General features: G+C 50.3%; 7 protein-coding genes across 7 annotated transcripts; 4 read left to right on the forward strand and 3 right to left on the reverse strand.

Annotated features, from left to right (window-relative positions):
• Positions 1 to 24: 24 nt before the first annotated feature.
• On the forward strand, positions 25 to 4,352 carry FMAN_05869 (uncharacterized protein; the record flags this gene model as incomplete). The annotated part of the gene is made up of 2 exons (XM_041827422.1): positions 25 to 190; positions 241 to 4,352. The coding sequence occupies 2 exons, from the start codon at positions 25 to 27 to the stop codon at positions 4,350 to 4,352; spliced, it is 4,278 nt and encodes a 1,425-aa protein (XP_041678386.1).
• A 604-nt stretch (positions 4,353 to 4,956) lies between these two features.
• On the forward strand, positions 4,957 to 7,449 carry FMAN_05868 (uncharacterized protein; the record flags this gene model as incomplete). Its single annotated transcript, XM_041827423.1, has 1 exon — positions 4,957 to 7,449. The coding sequence occupies one exon, from the start codon at positions 4,957 to 4,959 to the stop codon at positions 7,447 to 7,449; it is 2,493 nt and encodes an 830-aa protein (XP_041678387.1).
• A 449-nt stretch (positions 7,450 to 7,898) lies between these two features.
• Positions 7,899 to 8,373, reverse strand: FMAN_05867 (putative VPS55-involved in late endosome to vacuole trafficking; the record flags this gene model as incomplete). Its single annotated transcript, XM_041827424.1, has 2 exons — positions 7,899 to 8,032; positions 8,118 to 8,373. 2 exons carry the CDS (start codon positions 8,371 to 8,373, stop codon positions 7,899 to 7,901), a joined length of 390 nt encoding a protein of 129 aa, XP_041678388.1.
• An 850-nt stretch (positions 8,374 to 9,223) lies between these two features.
• On the forward strand, positions 9,224 to 10,325 carry FMAN_05866 (putative MAK16 protein; the record flags this gene model as incomplete). The annotated part of the gene is made up of 3 exons (XM_041827425.1): positions 9,224 to 9,297; positions 9,391 to 9,559; positions 9,612 to 10,325. The coding sequence occupies 3 exons, from the start codon at positions 9,224 to 9,226 to the stop codon at positions 10,323 to 10,325; spliced, it is 957 nt and encodes a 318-aa protein (XP_041678389.1).
• Positions 10,326 to 11,102: 777 nt separating this feature from the next.
• FMAN_05865 (uncharacterized protein) lies at positions 11,103 to 11,867 on the forward strand (the record flags this gene model as incomplete). The annotated part of the gene is made up of 1 exon (XM_041827426.1): positions 11,103 to 11,867. The coding sequence occupies one exon, from the start codon at positions 11,103 to 11,105 to the stop codon at positions 11,865 to 11,867; it is 765 nt and encodes a 254-aa protein (XP_041678390.1).
• A 332-nt stretch (positions 11,868 to 12,199) lies between these two features.
• On the reverse strand, positions 12,200 to 14,867 carry FMAN_05864 (putative GTPase activating protein; the record flags this gene model as incomplete). The annotated part of the gene is made up of 4 exons (XM_041827427.1): positions 12,200 to 12,540; positions 12,593 to 13,174; positions 13,238 to 14,618; positions 14,694 to 14,867. 4 exons carry the CDS (start codon positions 14,865 to 14,867, stop codon positions 12,200 to 12,202), a joined length of 2,478 nt encoding a protein of 825 aa, XP_041678391.1.
• A 1,178-nt stretch (positions 14,868 to 16,045) lies between these two features.
• Positions 16,046 to 17,366, reverse strand: FMAN_05863 (uncharacterized protein; the record flags this gene model as incomplete). Its single annotated transcript, XM_041827428.1, has 2 exons — positions 16,046 to 16,410; positions 16,466 to 17,366. The coding sequence occupies 2 exons, from the start codon at positions 17,364 to 17,366 to the stop codon at positions 16,046 to 16,048; spliced, it is 1,266 nt and encodes a 421-aa protein (XP_041678392.1).
• Positions 17,367 to 19,048: the final 1,682 nt, after the last annotated feature.

Genomic DNA, 19,048 nt, shown 5'->3' on the forward strand with positions numbered 1-19,048 from the left:
GTTGAGAAAACACCAGATGCTAGGATGAGCTTGGATCCTTTAGCCCCCGTCGCTCCTGCGAGGGTGAAGACACTTCTTTTACCTCTGGGGCAGATCAAAGCAGACCGATTCGCCTCCTTCGTCGAGCGACTCAACAAGGAACATGTTGTCCACCTCCGCGACATCAGCGCTGATGGCCGCCCTAATAGGAGTAAGGGATGCTCTCAACTGCTCAATATGGCGCTGACATAGCTTGCGCAGACATGTTCTCGCCTCTGGCATACCCAGACGGTGCCATAATATACAACCTCGTTACTCACGTTCCTCCTCCCTCCCACCTCGCCCTCACGCCCTTCGACTTATACCGAGAACCCCTTGCTATAATAGCTCTGGCAGATGGCACCGAACTGCACCAAAAGAGCTTCAACAAGCGACAGTCTATAAACGGCACAGGCCCGACGACGACTGAGAAGAATATTAGAGCCTTATACCAGGAGCTAGAAGACCTGCGCGACATGTACCCCAAGGCTCTGGTACACCAAGTCTTGCTGTTTGATTATGCCAACCCTCACGATACCGAAATTCCAATGCCTGAGGGTCTTGTCGATATTCCTCCTCTCGAGAGCTGCACTGTTACAACACTAAGGACTGTTATGTGCGACATCTCTTCGCTTCTCCTAGCTGAGATGACAACGCTGGCCAAGTCCTTCGAGGCCATGACCAACATCGAGTCCCCCGTGCCTTATTCGTCTACTTCAAAGCATACTAATGGTGGTTCGTGGGGTGGCGAAGGAGGGTTGAATGGGCTCCTTAGGAGAGGGTCGAGTATCTCTTCGCGACATTCCGTGCGCTCTAACTCAGCTGGCGGTATCATGGACAAGACACAGGCCCGCATGTCTATGCCAGCCAACGCCCGCCCAGGACTTCATTCGAGCAGCTCAACGCCAGGGTTGTCATCGACACCTCCAAAGAGCAGCTTATCGAATCCACCCATTACTACGGATAGTCAGAGCCCGCCAGCTAGTGACCGGTCAACACCAGATCCACAACCTGCGCCGCAAGAGACTACAGAGAGCTCTCGGTCAGCTAGTCGCGATAGGATATCAACACAGGGCTTTGGTTCGGGCGGTGTGAATGACCGTTGGAGGCTGAGAACCAAAGGCCGAGCTGCGGTTGTCGTTGGTTCCATGTTTCTTCAGGCTGGACGATGGACGGATTCGATTAAGGAGCTTAGCGATGGTGCTATGGCTGCGCGATCTGTGAATGATCATCTATGGCATGGAAAAGCATTGGAATTGATCTTGGTTAACCTGTTCCTCCTTGGCTGGTCCAACATCGAGTTCCATGTGCCTACAGTACTGATCCAATTCCCGGATAAGCCAGCGCACAAGCAAACGCCAGACCCGACTCCTGAAGACCCCGATCAACCAAAGCATCTTAGAAATCTCCAATGGCTGCTACCGGAGCTTCTGGAACGTATAATAGCATTATACTCCAGAGTATCATCGGACAGCCTGCCTCCATTACCCATGTCCGAGGCCTTCATTCGATTTTCCAAGATATACTCCGCTCTTCACCTATGTAATGGGTACCTGAACCGAGAATCTCTAGCCATGATTGCCACAGGGATTGTCCCCGAGCAGCCATACGTTGCACCTCCACGGTTTGGTGTAACACCCTCCAGACAACAAATCGGAGCGATGCTCTTCAAGGCATTCCCTGCGGGCGCTTCAGAACTTCTTACAACTGTGGACCGAGCGTCAGTTCTGAGCGGCATAGCAACTGTTCTAGGACCCTTGGGACTTCACCGAAAGAAGGCTATGGTGATTCGGGAGCTGGTATCTGTCCTTATCGGTGGTCTTGTCGAGGCGCGAACTCGAGGTGCTGCAGACATGGGTATCCATCCTGCTGCCGGACTGATGTCGTTGACCTCAGGAGGAGGTGGATCAAGCAGTGGCTCCATGGCTCTAGAGATTGGAGAATGTGACGTTGAACAGGGCATAGAAGCTCTGATGACCCTCCTCTGCAAGTCGTACGGCATTGTTGGGTTCGATTTGACAAGAAAGGCGGGCGCTAAGAACAACGAGGATGTTGATGACTCGGACGAAGCTGTGATTGCTAGGATACGCGGCCAGTCTGCGGCGCGCTTCTTCGGGTTTCCGGATGTCAAGCTCAATATTCTAAGGGCTTGCATCAACTTCTCCGAAGCACTTCCGGACTTCGATGGTGTTTTACGATTCTCGAGTGATCTGTTGCGAACAGCCGGTTCCGGTGTTGCTCCAGGACCTCGGAGAGAGGATGCTTCGCCTATGATCACCCGAGACGAGCAAGTTCGATTAGCTACTGGCATATCGAGAACCGCCAATCTTGTGCAGAGGCTAGGCTACAACGACATAGCAGCTGAGTACTGGGATGAATTCTTTGTACGAGGTATCAAGCTTGAGCCCTCACTCAACAGCAAAACGCCAGTAGCTCATTCCAAGAGCATCCTTCCTGGTGCTGCCGCTACCCGTGCATCTCAAGACCTTGACCCTTTTATCTATAACCCATTCCTGAAGAAACCAGACGAGATGGTAAACCAGACACTTGTGGCTGATGAATACGCTACGTTCAAGATCACGCTACAGAACCCCTATGATATCGAAGTGGATGTTGAATCCGTTCACTTGGCTACCGAGGGCGTGCAGTTTGACGCTGTCAAGGAGGCGACTGTTGTCGGGCCATACCGGACACAGGTGATCCGATTAAGGGGAAGGGCAAAGGAAGCAGGAACTGTCAAGGTCACAGGTGCTATTATCAAGGTCCGAGGATGCCGTGAGCGGCGGTTCCCTGTTTTCTCCATGCCTTGGACGCCAAAGCAGGAAGTCAAGGTCAAGGCCAAGGGTTTGGCTGCGCTCGAGGAAGCGGTCACAGATGTTAAGCCGTTTGCTCCAAAGCTCGAGGCTGAAAGTTTGAGTCTCACTGCTATTCAAGCACAACCCCTGGTAATTGTCAAGTCCACAACTCTTGCACAGTCCTCCATCATGATCCTGGAGGGTGAGAGGCAAGTGTTTTCAGTGACGTTGCAGAATCTTGCATCGACGCCAGTGGACTTTATGCTTTTCTCCTTCAAGGACTCTACACAGGAACCGCTCCAGACTGCGATCAATAACCGAGATGCGACACCCTCTGAGCTCTACGAGTATGAGCTTGCGCTGATGAAGAAGCAGGCGCTGCGACTTCCCAACAGCCAGCAGACTCGCCATATTGCACCTAACGGAGAGGCCACCTTCGACTTTGAGATTCTTGGTAAGCCCGGACTCACAGGGGCTACGATCCAGGTCGACTACACTCATCTGGGGTGCCCGCAAGACGAGATGCCTGATCAATTCTACACACGACAGGTCTCTCTAGATCTTACAGTGACGGTGAATGCTAGTGTCGAGCTTGCTCGAATCGATGCACTCCCCGTGCATGGAGAGATTCCTCAACCCTTGTGGGACCGCCTGGGCAGTTCCTTTACTGCCAAACCTGATGAGTACTGTCTCTTGTCTGTGGATCTTCGCAACGCCTGGCCCAGCCAGATGGTGGTGCAACTGGAGAGTAATGATGGAATTTCTGTGCAGGAGGATATTTTGCCTGGAAATACGAGCCGCGTCATTCTTCCAGTCAAACGGGTGTATCTGGAGGATCCCCATGCCACAATACCAACCCTGAACCCCTCCCGAAACCGACAATTCGTGGTTAGCGCCAGCAAGATTTCACCTGAAATGGAGCGAGCGAACCGAGAAGGGTTCTGGTATAGAGAAAGGGTTCTCAGCTGTCTCAGAGCAACATGGAAGACGACATCACTACCCAAGAGGAGTGGCTCGATCGATCTGAGAAGCATACGGCTGACCTCGAGAATGATCGAAGCAATCAAGGTTGACGAGGTTGACATTGATATCTCGGTCGAAGATAAGGATGGCAATGCAGCTGAAAAGGATGTAGCATACGTCGATGAGTTTATGCAACTTAGGGTACGCCTCACGAACCGGACAGCTCAGAAAATCCATCCCCTTGTCAGAATTCTTCCTGCACTTCGCCATCGGCCTGCAAATGTTGGGCTGGAGTTTACACGGAAGCTTGCTTGGAACGGTACTCTACAGCAGCTCATCCCTGTGCTAGAAGGACACGGAAGTGCCGAGATTTCAGTAGGCATGACAGTGCTATGCCGTGGAGAGTTTGAAATTTCAGCATCGGTAGAAGAGGTGCAGGTTTGGGATGAGCCTAGAAGTGAAACCACAAGAGCGAGATCTGAGTCTCAAACGATGATGGACGCGGCTCTCGGAGTTAAGGAGAGAAGGATCTGGCATGCGAGACAACCTTGTCTATTGATGACGAGAGATCGCTAGTTGAGAGAGAATATGAGGAGGAACACTGATGGTGATGGGGATCTATGGCTTTTGTACATTGGCCTCGATTAAATAATGGAGATTTGTACTACGACGCGATGTAGACATTTAGCGAACAGCAAAGAGAGCGGTCAACGACCTTTGATACTATGAAGAAGTCCCTAAAAAAGAGTCTGTTTATGTATCTTGACATGCTGTGAAGTAGATGACTACCCTGCAGTAGCGCCGAGAAGTGAGTACCCTTCCATGCATCCGATTCATTGCCGCCACTTTTTTAGTCTTGTATCGAGACATTGAATAACGAGAACATGCCCCAAATTTCACGTCACCGACTTAAATTTCGATGTACTCTTTACTCTCTGATTGTCCGATCACCTGATAATCAGCGTCCGCGTGTGCCGTGCAGTGTGGCTTTATAACTTGACTCAACGGCGTCATATCCCGAGTCAGCTCCGGCTTGTAGCGGCAAAGATTTGGGATTTTTTATATCGGACGCCGAAGACTAAGCTTATCGGAATTTCTTCTCATCTACTGACCCAGGCTTCAATCTGGACCATTCTCCCTCAAACAGACTCTCCTAATACGTTTGAGATAATTCTGGACTATGACTACAGGCTCAGAGCCCTCGGGTGGAGCGCCGAAGCGGATTCTTTTTATTGATGCCTTTGATTCGTTTACATTCAATATCGTCTCGCTGCTCCGTCAAATTCTCGGCGCTGATATCTTCGTCATAAGAATCGACCTCTCAGTGCTTGATAGAGTCAGCGACGATGATGCACCCGCAAAATGGACAGAGCAAGAGTTTATCGATAATCTTGCCCAATTTGACGCCGTAGTCTGCGGCCCCGGCCCTGGATCGCCGCTTAATCCCGAAGACGTTGGGGCGTTCAATCTTCTTTGGGATCTCCCTGAGCATCTTCAACTGCCAGTTCTGGGCATTTGCCTTGGATTTCAGAGTTTGCTTGCTGCGCATGGCGGGTCAGTGAGAAGACTCAAGAGGGGTCTTCACGGGATGGTGAGGGAGATTGAGCATCGAGGAGAAGACATATTCTGCGGAGTGCCTTCCTTCAAGGCTACTCTATATCACAGTCTCTGTGTTGATATTGGCCAATACAGCGATGGCTGGACAGAAGAGAACCGATGGAGGCCGACTTCGGAGTTTTCACCATTGGCATGGGCAACAGAGTTTAGAGATGATGGGCGAAGGGAACAGATCCTCCAAGGTGTGAGACACAAAAAGAAGCCATTCTGGGGACTTCAGTACCACCCTGAGTCTGTTTGCACGGAGAAGAATGCCCAGGGAGTCCTCATCAACTGGTTCCAAGCCGCGCTGCAATGGAACAAATATCATGGACGACGAGTACAGGGACCTTTGCTAGAGATTCAGACTCTTTCGCCGCCGAATCACCTGGAGTCTGCAGCTGCGCACAAGGAACACTTGGGCGATCTGTGGTTGAATCCAAACGCACCTGAAACTTCGCTGAGAGACTTTGCGAAGGGGTCTGAATACACACATCGTACAATCACCTTGCCTCAGGGGGCTGGCGTGCCAGAACTCGTCGAGATGCTGGGGCTGGAAAAGGGAGAAAACATTATCCTTGACTCATCGAGTTCTAAGAACGGAGATGCACTAGCATTGAACAGCATCATAGCTCTCGAAGTTGACAATACGCTGCGGTTCGAGTATAACGTATGCGATGACTATGTTACGGCACGGCTCCCGAGTACAGACGGAAAGGATGAAACCGAGATGATAAGCCTCAACGACGGCACAATCACCGTATGGGAGGTTATCTCAGACTTCTGGGAGAACCGGAGCCATCCCCCTGGTTCTGACCGATCAACTTCAGCTTTCAAGGGCGGTTTCATGGGATTCATCACCTATGAGATGGGACTACACGGCCTCGAGAAGAAGATGGTCCCGGAAGATCGAGGCCACAAGAGACCAGACATTTGTCTAGCCTGGGTAACGAAGAGCATTGTTCTTGATCACAGAGCTGGCGTTGCATATGTTCAAAATCTGAAGGCTCGAGGATCAAACGATGCATGGCTTGATAAGATGGCGGGAAGAATTCAACAGTCCGACTATTGGAATGCGACCAAGGTGAGAAACGGAGTCAATGGGCATTTCATCGAGATCCGTGCCCAGAACAAGGAAATCAATATCACAACACCACAGCCAGACAGGTATGAAGAGCAAGTTCGTGTTTGCCAGGATTTCATTGCAGCGGGTGAGTCTTACGAACTTTGTCTCACATCGCAAACGACCATGGCAAGGCCTCGTTCAAGAAACAACGGGAGAAACCCATGGGCCATATATCAGACCTTGAGACAGCGACAGCCGGCTCCCTTTGGGTCTTTCATCCGTCTTGGTGGCGCCACGATGTTGAGTTGCTCTCCTGAGCGTTTCCTTCGATACGACAGCAAAGGACTATGCTCAATGAGGCCCATGAAGGGAACAGTTCGCAAGTCAGAGGCTGTGTCAACTCTCGCGCAGGCTGAGAAGATTCTTCATGTGCCAAAGGAAGTGGCTGAGAACCTCATGATTGTCGATCTGGTTCGCCATGATCTACATGGTGTCTGTGGCGTTGGCCATGTCACAGTTCCTGACCTCATGAAGGTAGAGGAATATGCCACGGTCTTCCAGATGATCACTGTGGTCAACGGACAACTCCCAGGCCGCAATGGAAACAAGCCTCATGGCGCTCGCCGAAGCAGCTTTGACTCTCACTGCCCTTATACCGGGTTGGATGCCCTTGCCGCGGCTTTACCTCCTGGAAGTATGACGGGGGCGCCAAAAAAGCGCAGCTGCGAGCTTCTACAGATCATTGAGGGTCAACATGAGCGAAGTCTCTACTCTGGTGTTGTAGGATATATGGATGTCGCAGGTGCAGGAGACTGGAGTGTCACAATCCGAACCATGTTTAGATGGGACGGTGAGACGGCTCCAGCCGAAGAGGGCGAGACAGAGCCCAGAGAAGTTTGGAGAATCGGAGCTGGAGGTGCGGTAACAATCCTGAGTACCCCTGAAGGTGAAAGGGATGAGATGTTTACCAAACTTGCCGGTCCTATGGGTGTATTCAGAGACGCGGCATAACTTGGATCTCAACCAAGAGGCCAGATTGGATTAGATGGATGGACAGGCGCAGCATTTGACTTTGGACATGATACCTCAACGTACACATCGTCGGAGTTTTTGGTTTGGAATTCAACAACATAGACGGATGGGATAGGACCGAAACATGGGGAACATAGCAGAAGATGATACGATATATTCCTCGTAAACAAGGATACCTTTGACGACCGACTATAACCTCCCTTTGCCGTCCTGAAGCCCAAGTATTCCCCTTGCGAATAGCCGAGACTGACGTGAGGACCCCGCTGAATGCCCATGTGACTCCTTTGTCCTCTGTGATCATACACGCGTTATACAGACTTTATACTAGCGGTTATCCTCCTCTTCCTGAAACGCAACATTCTGTATCCATCGTTGGCTCGGTAACTCCGAGTGTTGCTGGTTTATGCGACTCCGTATTGCGCGCGCATTTAGAAATCTTGCTCCTCGTGGAAAAACATGCCGAAGCTGACAATGGTTCCGTAGATCAATAGACCGCCAATTATGGACATAACCATGGCTTGCACCTCGATGAGGCCGGAGTGAGCGAGAACGACAGGGAGAGCTATGTAACAGTCAGCCACGTGAGTTCCAGCACGGTAAGCATTCCAGTAGCATCAGCAGCGTTGCGCCGGCTGAGCAGGACTTACCAATTCCCATAACAACAAAGAAACCTGTAAAGAAGCGTCCCAAGTCTAGAACCGCAGCGCCAGAGCTCTCCACGAAGTCATCAGGGTTGGCGCAGTGTCCGCAGATCCAGTTGGGAATAGGCGCAATGACATAGGTGGCGACGACGAGGAGAGGATAATACACCTTCCACAGAGCGCAGGAGAGAATAACGAGGAGGAATCCAACGGCGAGGACGAAGGAGAGGGCGATGATGGTCTTGAGGCCGGCGGTCGGCATCTTGGGCGATGGTGTTTATGGAGCTGGAGAGGACGAGTTATGCGGCGATGTCGGCGACGTAAGCTCCCCGTGGGGGGATGAAGGAAATTTGATCGGGTATAGAAGAAAGATCGAGTCGTAAGCGGCGAAGCGACTGGTTGTGTTGGACGCGACCGGAAAGGAAGTTCGTTGACGTTGCGTGTGTTACGCGGCTACAGCAGGCCAAGTTCCAAGATGATGCTATCCCAACTTGTCAACCAGGTACGTACTCGTTTCCAGGTTCACCACCTAGGACGGGAACGCATGCCAGCCATTCGGAAGTACTATTTCCCGGACTCAAAGTGGGCATTGAAAATGGAACGCTGTAAGTGGCTGTTATGAGTGCTGTGGGTGGGCTACCTAGTGGGTTAGTGGGTCGCATTCTTATCTGATAGCGCAGTCAAGTAAAAAAAAACTCCAAAGACTCCAAGATCTCTCTACCTCGCTCATCGCAGTCGCAAACGACATATCATCATCCAGGTTCAACAAAGATATCCTGGGCCCGGATTGACAACGTATTGTCGATAGAGCGCCAGTATCTCTTGTTCTGTACGGCGCCACGAAAATTCGCCTCATCCTTGTCTGCCATCTCCATTTTGCTGTGGCTTTCTCTATATCCTCACTCTCAACGCGGCACGATCTCAATAACCTCGCCAGCAATTCTCGAATCAGCTATCACTTTGCTTAGTGATAATTACCGTGCTGTCTACACGGTGTTACTAGCCCCGCACCCCGAACCATTGTCGTCTTCCGTCTGGTCGGAGACTTGGACAAGACACAACAGCAACACCAAACTATCACCAACACCAGGACCAGCTACCCCGTTCTCACGATGAGCTTCAGTGGCTGCAGTGACGAGCTAGTCTGGCAAATTATAGGACAACAATTCTGCGCCTTTAAGATCAAGTAAGTTCTTGCTTCCTTCCTTGCCCTTCCTGGATCCTCAAACTCGGACCAGAACCAACCATGAGTCGAAGATCAGGCTGACTTCTTATCCAGAACCAACAAAGCTCAGACCTTCTGCCGCAACGAGCACAATGTCACAGGCCTGTGCAATCGCCAGTCATGTCCTCTCGCGAACTCGCGATACGCTACAGTCAGGGAGCATCAAAATCGATTGTACTTGTTGATCAAAACTCCAGAAAGGGCCCACCTCCCAAGCAAACTTGTAAGACTTCAGGTAATTATACAAGGTGACGAGATGCTAATCATCGTCATAGTGGCAACGCTACAAACTGCCCAGCAATTACTCCAAGGCATTGTCCATGATAGACGAGAAGCTTATATACTGGCCTAATTTCCTCATTCACAAGTGCAAGCAACGTCTCACCCGCTTGACACAGGTTCAAACTCGCATGCGTCGTATTGCGGCCGAGGAAGAACGATTGGGTGAGAAGCTTGTTCCTAAGATGGCCCCTAAGATCAGACACCGTGAGCAGGCCCGTGAGCGCAAGGCCGAGGCTGCTGCCAAGCTGGAACGAACCATTGAGCGCGAGCTTGTTGAGCGTCTTCGACAGGGCGCTTACGGTGACCAGCCTCTCAATGTCAGCGAATCCATCTGGAAGAAGGTTCTTAATGCCATGGAGCGTGACGGCGAGGGTCAACGTGACAAGGACCTGGACAAGGGTCTTGACGAGAACGGCGAGGAGGCTGAATGGAGTGAGGAGGAAGACGACAACCTGGAGAACCAGGTTGAGTATGTTTCCGATATCGAGGAGAGTGACGAGGAGCTCGGCGACCTTGAGGACTGGCTCGAGAGCGAAAATGAGGAGGAGGACGACGAAGATGAGGATGATGACGATGACAGCGAAGAGTCCGAGACCGAGAAGTCTGGCAACAAGCGAAAGCGTGGACGTGCCATCAAGATGAAGAACAAGAAGCCCAGACAGGAGGAGAAGGAGAAGCTGATGCTCACCAACGATCTCACATGGTAATTGACGGTCTCAAAAATCAGGCTTCGGCGTTTGAGGAGTTTGTATTTTCTCAGCAAGACGGAAAAAAAAGGGGTTTATGAAGGGTGAAGCATATGTCAATATGTTCCTCCTGTCTGAGGATATCACATGGCAATATGCTTCATTTTTGCTGAGCTAATTCTCGGTAAGGTATAGATACCAAAATAGGTTGCCAATTCTTTTATATGAATTTGTTGTACTTGAAACGTTTTGAAACCATTTGCCCTTTCATGCTTGTTATGGGTCTTGTCACTTGTGAGAGGCTCTGTTGAGACAAATGCTTATGTACCTTACCTACCTAGGCCTTGCTCCACTACCGAGTCCTACAATTGCCCCGCCCAAACCTACAGCGCATTTTAGTTCAGGCACCTATGAAACTCCCCCAGCCCACTTCCACTTCGAGAATCCCTTTCGAAACGTCACCCGACTGCTTCACCTCCCATCTTCCGTCTTCGCTCTTCAAATAGGCCATCTCTGACCTTCTTGACTCTGACAGTACCTCTCTTACAACCCTGGCTTATCACGACAGCAGCTGGCTGCACCACCTAATCAACTGCGACTGCGACAGAACATTGCGCTCACCCCTCGGACCTTCAATTACAGCTCAAGCCATCCTCTGGGTTTCGATATCGCTTCCTCATCCCACATCAAGCAAGCCCATCGCGCGACAGGGCGCAGCGTCATTCCACTTGATTAACCATCGATGCGAAACTCTACGAACATATTAGCTAGAAAAGACACACTTTAACACAACACATCATGGCGTCCTGGTATTCAAACCTTGTCCAGAAGACATCTTCTCAAATCTCCTCTCTCCGCCAGAATCTTCTCTCCAGCGAACAAGACGGCGACTCCGAAGACGATACTCACGTCTGCCGCGTTCTTCGTGGCTATTACACAGAAAAGGGGCGCCCATTCCCCCCATGGCTGCCCGCGGATCCCAAGGCACCAACCCAACAACCCATACAGCCAGTCATGACACCACAAGCAGGCCAGCGCCCCGGCGCTCCAGGCCAGCAACACGGTGGTCTAAGTAGTCTATGGGACAACGGACCGCAACAGCCACAACAACAAGCGCCTCAGAGTCTTCGGGCTGGAGGTGGACGAGCACCTGCCTCGTTGCAACCTGGCGGCGGCGGTGATATTAATAGGCGACCACTGCCAAGTCAGCAGCGCGCGGGTAGCTACCAGAGCACGGGCGGTCAATTCGGTAGGCCCGAAACGGCGAGCGTGCCACCTGGTGGTGCTTCGGGAGGTGGAGGTGGAGGTGGAGGATCTGCGCAAGATAGATTGCGACAGAGGCTTTGGGGAGGAGGATCGCGAACAACAAGTCCTCAGGCTGGAAGTCAAGGACCTTTCAACCCTCCCGGTGGAAATAATGGAGGAGGAGGTGGTGGTGGTGGTGGCGGCGGCGGTTATGAAGATCGATTTGCGCCAGGCGGAATGTATGATCAAGCAAGCGGTGGCGGTAACGCTGGGCTGAGGAGAGGAGGCTTGCCCAGCGGACCAAGGGGATACAGATAAAGTCCCTTCTTGTAAGAAGAAGCGAAGCATACGTTGGATGTCTGGCGTTTACGTTCCTTGATAGGATAGAGCGGCGTTTTACCTGGTAATATGGACTTTTGTTTACTCCATGTTATGTCCCGTACCAAAGAATCTTGATATGCATCTTGTGTATTCAGACCCGATGGTAATAAAGGGCTTCGTATATATATATTTATATCAAAAACATTGCTGACTTACCGCCATACCATGAACTCCTTGCCAGAAATTACTGAACCAGGAAATTCCTAAAACATAAAAATACATACATCAGACGTTAAACAACATAACCTCAACTACTTGTTCACAGGTACTCATTTGTTTGGCATACCATCGCCCTTTTGCGCAACTGTTTTCCTCGGGAGCACTTCCACCTCCTTGCTTAAAAGTTTGCGCAACTCAGGTGTAATCGTCTTTGGCTGCGGCGGAGGCGCCGCTGGCTCAGCAGCTTTGCCCTTGCCAGATGCCTTGCCGCCCTTGGATGGTCCTGATTCGGTCTGCTCAGAAGATTTTGACGGTTCCTTCTGATTGTACCGAGGAGCTGGGAAGTTCTGTTTCTTGTCGACAGCATCAACAAGTCGCTGGAACCTCTTGAAGAGAGTTTCTGCCCGGATCAGAGTCGCCTCAAGATCGATTGTGTTGGAGAGTTCATTGACTGTCTAACGTTAGCATATTGATCAGTGTCCGTATTAACCAAAATCTCCTACCATATTTGAGCACCTCATCGAAATGTTGCAAGTGCTCCATAATGACATCGCGATGTCTCTCAAGAATCGCCAGTGCAATAAAGAGATGGAAGTTCGCGCTCATATAATCAGTCCACAACCCCTCCCATAATCGAAGAACGTCAAGCCAGGCAAACTCCCGCTTATACCAAACAAGTATCATGCGGAAGAAGAAGAAAAAGTTGGTGCTGTCTGCCTTTTGTAGATGGTTCCAGAGTGCTGGGTCCATGAACTGAACCAACTGGTCCAGAGTCAGAAGCTGGTTACGCATGCCAGACTGATCACGCAGAAAGTTGCGTTCCATACGCTCCATGAACTTCTGGAAACCCCAGAATGCAACGGCATCGTCTTGGATCACTGCGTAGATCGGTGCCAATAGATCTGACATACCCTGAACATAGCCTAGGTCCTTATTGTACTCGTTGTAAGTCAGGAGCATTTCCTTCATCTGCTCAAGGTGGACGTTGGTGCCAACTTCGGCAAAAGGTGAGCTTGGGTCAGGATGGGGAATATCCTCGCCCATGAAAATGGGCACATTGCGGTCCGTTCGGTGGACATCTTTTTCTGTAGATAAATTGTAAGTATACTCCTCGGGAGAGAAAGGCTGAGAGATGGTGAGCAACTTACCGATTCGTCCCTTTTGCTCACGCCACCACTCTCCAGTGTCGCCTTCACCTCCATCACCTTCAAGCCTCTCCCACCACGAAAGCTTGAGCTTGTAGTACTGGTCCCGTAGTGAGGCGATTTGTGCCTTTCTCTCATCAGCAGTGCTATACCATTCATAGACGCCAAGAAGGAAAAGCCACGCTTCCTTTCGAACACCGTCCTCAGAGTCAAGACCTCCGTGGAAGACACGCTCCTTGACCTCATCGATAGTGATTGATAATCGGCCAGTTTGAGGGTCGAAGAAGGTATTCCACTCCTTCATTGTCACAGTCTTTCGGCGTTCCTCAAGTGAAAGGTTGCTGGCTCCTTCGAGAAGTTCAAATTCGCCAACATCGGTATCCTCAAGCTCCATAACATCATTAGCAGACCATATCCTCTGTCTCCGATCACGGTCGCTCTGTTCCTGGATGCCCATAGCCCAGCGAGCGAGATAGATCCTGGCGCTGTCGAACTCGTCTTGAAGCGTCTGAACTTCCGGATTTCTCAAGAGCCGTCTTACTTGTGGAGGTAAGTTCGGGTTCTCGACAATATCTTGAGCCGCTCTCCGAGTAAAGGTGGTTACTTTGCTGAATTTCTCCATGATATTCCATCCAGTTTCCTTGATCAACTTGACGAAAGGGTCCATCTCTGCATCTCGATTTGACGGTCCTGCGGCGCTGCGCTGCGTTCCCACATTGCTATCCTGACGACCGATTTGTGATGGGCTGGAAGTGAGTTTGTGGCCGAATGCTTCGCTATCCTCCTTTGATGGCTCAATTAAGTAAATGTTGGGTTCAGCACCAGATCGCTCAATCTTGACGTAACGACGCAGCCACTTCACAACCTCATCGCCACCCCAGAACATCTGTCCTGATTCTCCAAAAGGATCAAATGTATCACGCGCGATCTTCTTCTTTTGCAGGATCGTGCTTTGGCACTCATTGTCATGGAAGAAAAGGGCGGGAAAGCTGTCGCCCGCACGGGAGTTGATGATGACGGATCCATACCACCAGCCGAGGCTCGGAGGCCGAACGAGGAGCGAATAGACGGCGCTCACAGGAATTGCAAACGCATATCCACCGACAGATCCAACATGGCTAGTGACGGTCGGCGGGGGAGGAACCAGGTAGGACTGTTTCGGGGGTGAGTCTCCATCGCAAAGGTCAACCTTGACGTAGATGCTGGCGGAATCCCCAAGGGCAGATTCGGGGATCCAGGCAAGAAGCAGATCCGAGGAGGCGATCGTGGCTGATTCATTGGAAGCGGATGAAGTAGGACGTTCTTCGTGATGGCCTCGTTGCTGGAGAAGTGCGATGTATCCTGGGATGTTGTCCTTTGAAGAAGGTGTTGGGTGAACATAAACCTGCAATTGTCAGATGTCGTCCGTCATTCTGCAGCGCAACCTCTGCCGCAGGACATAGGCTCGGGTGTTACTGACCTTGCTCTTGGAAAAGAGAAGCTTTACACCTCTTCCAGTCTCGGCATTTCTGATAGTGTTATACTCGCCCTCCTCATCATCGCTCAGCGCATAGAAGCTGTTTGATGGTGACGCAGATCGTCGCGAGGGCTGCTGTGGCGGGGCATCAGCTGCCCCAGAATCCTGCTGCGACATGGGAAGAAAGTAGCAGAGCTGTCGCTTTCAGCAGCTTTCGTCTTGAGTAGCCTTTGTCCTCAGCTTCTCTTTTATTCAGAGTCACAGCCAGATTTTTGAGTGTGTAGTAACGGTATATAAATGGTGACGATACAAAAAAAGAATGATGAAGAATAAGGTAGTTCAGGTGGTGGCATGTGAGTAGACGCAAGCAAGTGAAAGGCAGCTGTCTGTCTCTTGCCCAAACGGATCACAGATGACGACGTGCCCCGCCACAGAAGCTCCCCACCCCATCTTAGCAACGGTACCTGAGCTCGTGGCTGTATCTGCTGTCAAACAGCGCAGTTTTAGCAGAGACACATGTACCCGTGCTCATAGGGCTTACCAGAAAAGCATCATGACAGCAGTTTATTGGTGGGAGATGAAGTTCAGCTTGCGTCGTCATGAGTATGAGGCATGGGATGGCTTTGAATTACTTCAGTGACCGCGTACTGCAAATACGTAAATGAGCCTTAACCACGTCAATGACTAGGGCGGCTATCCATACAATTTTACAAGAGGCCACCAATATGAAGATACTTTGAGGGAGTCCAGCCCGTACTTTAGCAAGTCTCATTATCATGATCCCTGCCGAGGATCATGGATGACACTGTAAGTTTAGGACACACTCTACAAGGTTTTTGTTTCTCACCAGAAAGAAGCTCAGGATAACATCAAGTTTCGGGTGTGATTCGTCTAGGAGCACTAGGAAATATAATTTTTATTTTATTTCGTCAACGCTCATAAGCATTACACTCAGGGCGTATTAAGTACATTTGAACGTGTCGGCAGTCAGTCTCACCTAAGATACAGAGTGTAATATTCGTTCTGATAGTATTATTGGTAGTGGTTTATTTACTATATCGTATGGTGTGGCATACTGAACCCCTTTCTGCGCACGTCTAATATCCCCCAGTGCTCAGATCATCAATGGCCCGACTCTTCAAATTAACAACATGCCACCGTCGCCAAACTTAACACTACGTCCACAGGATTCATTCCTGTCCAGACATGGAAAACCTTGTGAATGCTTCGAAAAGGCTGAAACGACTTATACAAATAAGACAAAGGCTCCCCTCTTGAAAACAAATGGAGTAACGGAGTCGGGTATTTAGGAAGAAAATTCGTGGGGCTCGTTCTCGAAAGCTCTCTTACAAGCCCTAGACGTCTTCACTCAGGAGACCAGTCTGGAACTCGGGCTCGACAGCTGTTTCAGGGTCGGTCCAGTTCACTGGCTTGTGAAGGCGAAGCATGGATAGGAAGTAGTCCTCGAGGATGCAGAAGTTGAGGAGGAAGTCGTTACAGTTCCAGGCAATAGCGCAGACCATAGCACCAGCTACGGCATCGAGAATGAAGTGGTTGGCTGTGGCGACAATAGCAGTGAGAATCAAGGCTGGGTATGACATGCCAGCAGCAACAATGACTATTCGCTTCCAAGAGGTAGATCGTAGGCCGGTAATAGGGATAGTGGCGACGGTGAGGCCGACAAGAAGAGAGTAGCCAAAATGCAGAGATGGCATGGCCGCTACAATCATAGTTAGCTCTCTATCGAGTCAAAATTCGTTACGACTTCCACTTACCATATTGGTTGCAGAATCGGTTGGTGGTCCAGACACTGCTCTCTCCAGTACCACTGTGAACACTGTCGACAAAGCCAAAGCTCTTGGCCTCCTCAGCATCAGGGCCCTCATATTCAGGATCGCTCAAAAGACGGGGAGGCATGCAAGGCCAGCTTGTGAAGACAACGAAAGCAAGGAGATTGCACATAGCCATGGTACGTCGACGGGCTTCGTATAAAGCAGGACCGGCAGCCACTGTATCAGATCTCACACGGCCAGCGGCATAGCGGCGATGTCGGGTGGTGGTGAAGTAGTAGAGGACAACAAGAAAGGTAATGGTGCCTGGAATGTGGATGAATGAGTAGATCCGGTTGATCCAGTGGAGAAGAGCAGGTCGAGCCAGGAACCACTTCTGAAAGTCTATCTCCCAGAAGATATGAAGCCGTTGTTCGAGGTGGATGATTTGTAGAGCGTGTCTGCGGGCAACATCGACAGTGCCCTCATCGAGAGTCAACGCAGTGATAGCACGACCGACCTGGTACACAAAGTAAATAAGAAACCAGTACCAACACTCGACCAAGAATGGCAACTTCTTGAGAAGGCGGCTCAGGAGTCGATCCTCAAATATGTGAGTGTTTGGTGTAGACACGATGCGCTTATAGCCAAGCACTTGAAGCTTGCGGCGGCGTAGAGTCGGCTGAGAACTTGAGTCGAGACTCGGTGACCGCGAACCACTCCATCCGCTCATAAGACTATCGGTCGAGTCTCGCTTCGGGAAGTCATCGGATCGTTTATAACTCTTGATGCTGGCGATTCCTGACTTGTTTGTCCAGAAATTGTAGTCCTTACTTCTGTTGAAGTAGGCACCCCCAAAGAGGAGAGTCACGACGATGAGTGGCTCAAGAAAAGAACCGACTCCCATGGCTAACAAGGTTTCTCAACAGTCGAGTACTAAGTTTTTTATAGGATGACAATGAAGTATGAGGCTTGTCGCTGAAGATGGGGTCCTAGATATAACTGGCAGGCAGCCTCGGAAAGGTATAAGTCAGGATATAGCGATACCAACTGCCAAGTCAATACGGAGTACAAACAAGAAGAAAGAAATGCAGAAAGGGTATGATGTATACAATGCAATGCAATGCGATTCGTCTGAGTAATGGGGAGAAGAGGCAGCACAACAAGTCCGTTTGTAGTTGGGGGGAGAGACGGGTTTTGATGCAACAGAGAGAGGGTGGACGGAACGCTCGGGGAGTGCATACTTGATATTGACTGCTACATAGTACACGGGTACAAGACTCAGCTAATCTCAGCTCAACTCAGAACAACTGAGCTTGGCAGTTTCTGATCTATGATCGATAATAGGTAATTCATGATTGTTGGGCCATTATTTTTCGCTGCCTGTACCCGGAGTTAATGACAGTCTGAGGGCACACGACATGTCTAAGTCGACCGGGAGCACTAAGACAAGCCACAAGCAGGGAATACCCTGGGCCCAAGCTTGCAACCCCCGCCCTGTTGCCGGATGCCGGCTTGTAGGGGAGCTAGGGGAAGTCAGTGGGCCAATTACAGGGCTACAGGTGCACGCAGAAAGAAAAAGAAGAAGAGCCCGAGGCGAGCTAGACAAGGGTCTTGTTAGAATGGATCGTCCGCTACCAACTTTACACTGCTGACATGCCATGAATGTGATAAATGGACCAGTCATAGAAAAGGTGACATGTTGGACGTGGACAAAATACATAGCTATAAGCAGACTCATGAGCTTATCTTGACTCAAGGTGAACATGGCCTCATTCTCGTGACAGAGGATACTTAATCTATAGCATCTCTCCACCTTGTGTCTATCCTAACTCTTTGTCAGACAGGGGCAGACTCAGCTTCCAAGGGTAAACAATTCGACTGACGATGATGGTGTTGTTTGCCCGTGCCCATCAACCACCATCATTCGACAGATGCCCATAGAAACTCCTTTACTCATTACCGTCTCAAAGCCCCTGACTTGAACTCTATTCCGCGGCAACCGATCGTGATCTAGAGTCATACAAAAGTCCGATACCAAGGACAACAGGAAATTATATCATCCACGGAAGCACGGTAGTGTTTTAACCCCGTCTTCATGTGATGAAACTTCCGCCTCGTGCTTCCGACCTCCGACTTTCAACCTCCGGATCTTCCGGATGTCACAGACAATATGATATTGGCTATCATAAACAAGAACACACCGACTGAAGGATTTGAAGCTGATTTATTTTGAGTTTGCGGACTAATCAATCATACATATGTAATCTACAAGATCATCTTATCATGGGTTCATCAATCTGTCTCAACTCTCAAGGTTATGCATAGCGTGGGCTCTTGTATGCCAAGATCCCTTCAAACTGGTGCCCAGAACCTACTAATATCGGCGGCTTCACCTTTGCACGGCAAGTTGCCTATGTACATAGCTCCCTGTCCTTACACGTAAGGCCTCGGACACTTCCTTATTCGTTTCCCCCCCATCGAAGCTTTCTCAACCAAGCTGCATGCTTATTCATTACCAAGTTCATAGTAAGCCCAAAGGCACCATATCTATGGCTACAAGACATGCAATGAAACCATACACGTCTA

The sequence above is a fragment of the Fusarium mangiferae genome (assembly GCF_900044065.1).
Source record: "Fusarium mangiferae strain MRC7560 genome assembly, contig: FMAN_scaffold002, whole genome shotgun sequence".
NCBI classification, from domain to species: Eukaryota; Fungi; Ascomycota; class Sordariomycetes; order Hypocreales; family Nectriaceae; genus Fusarium; species Fusarium mangiferae.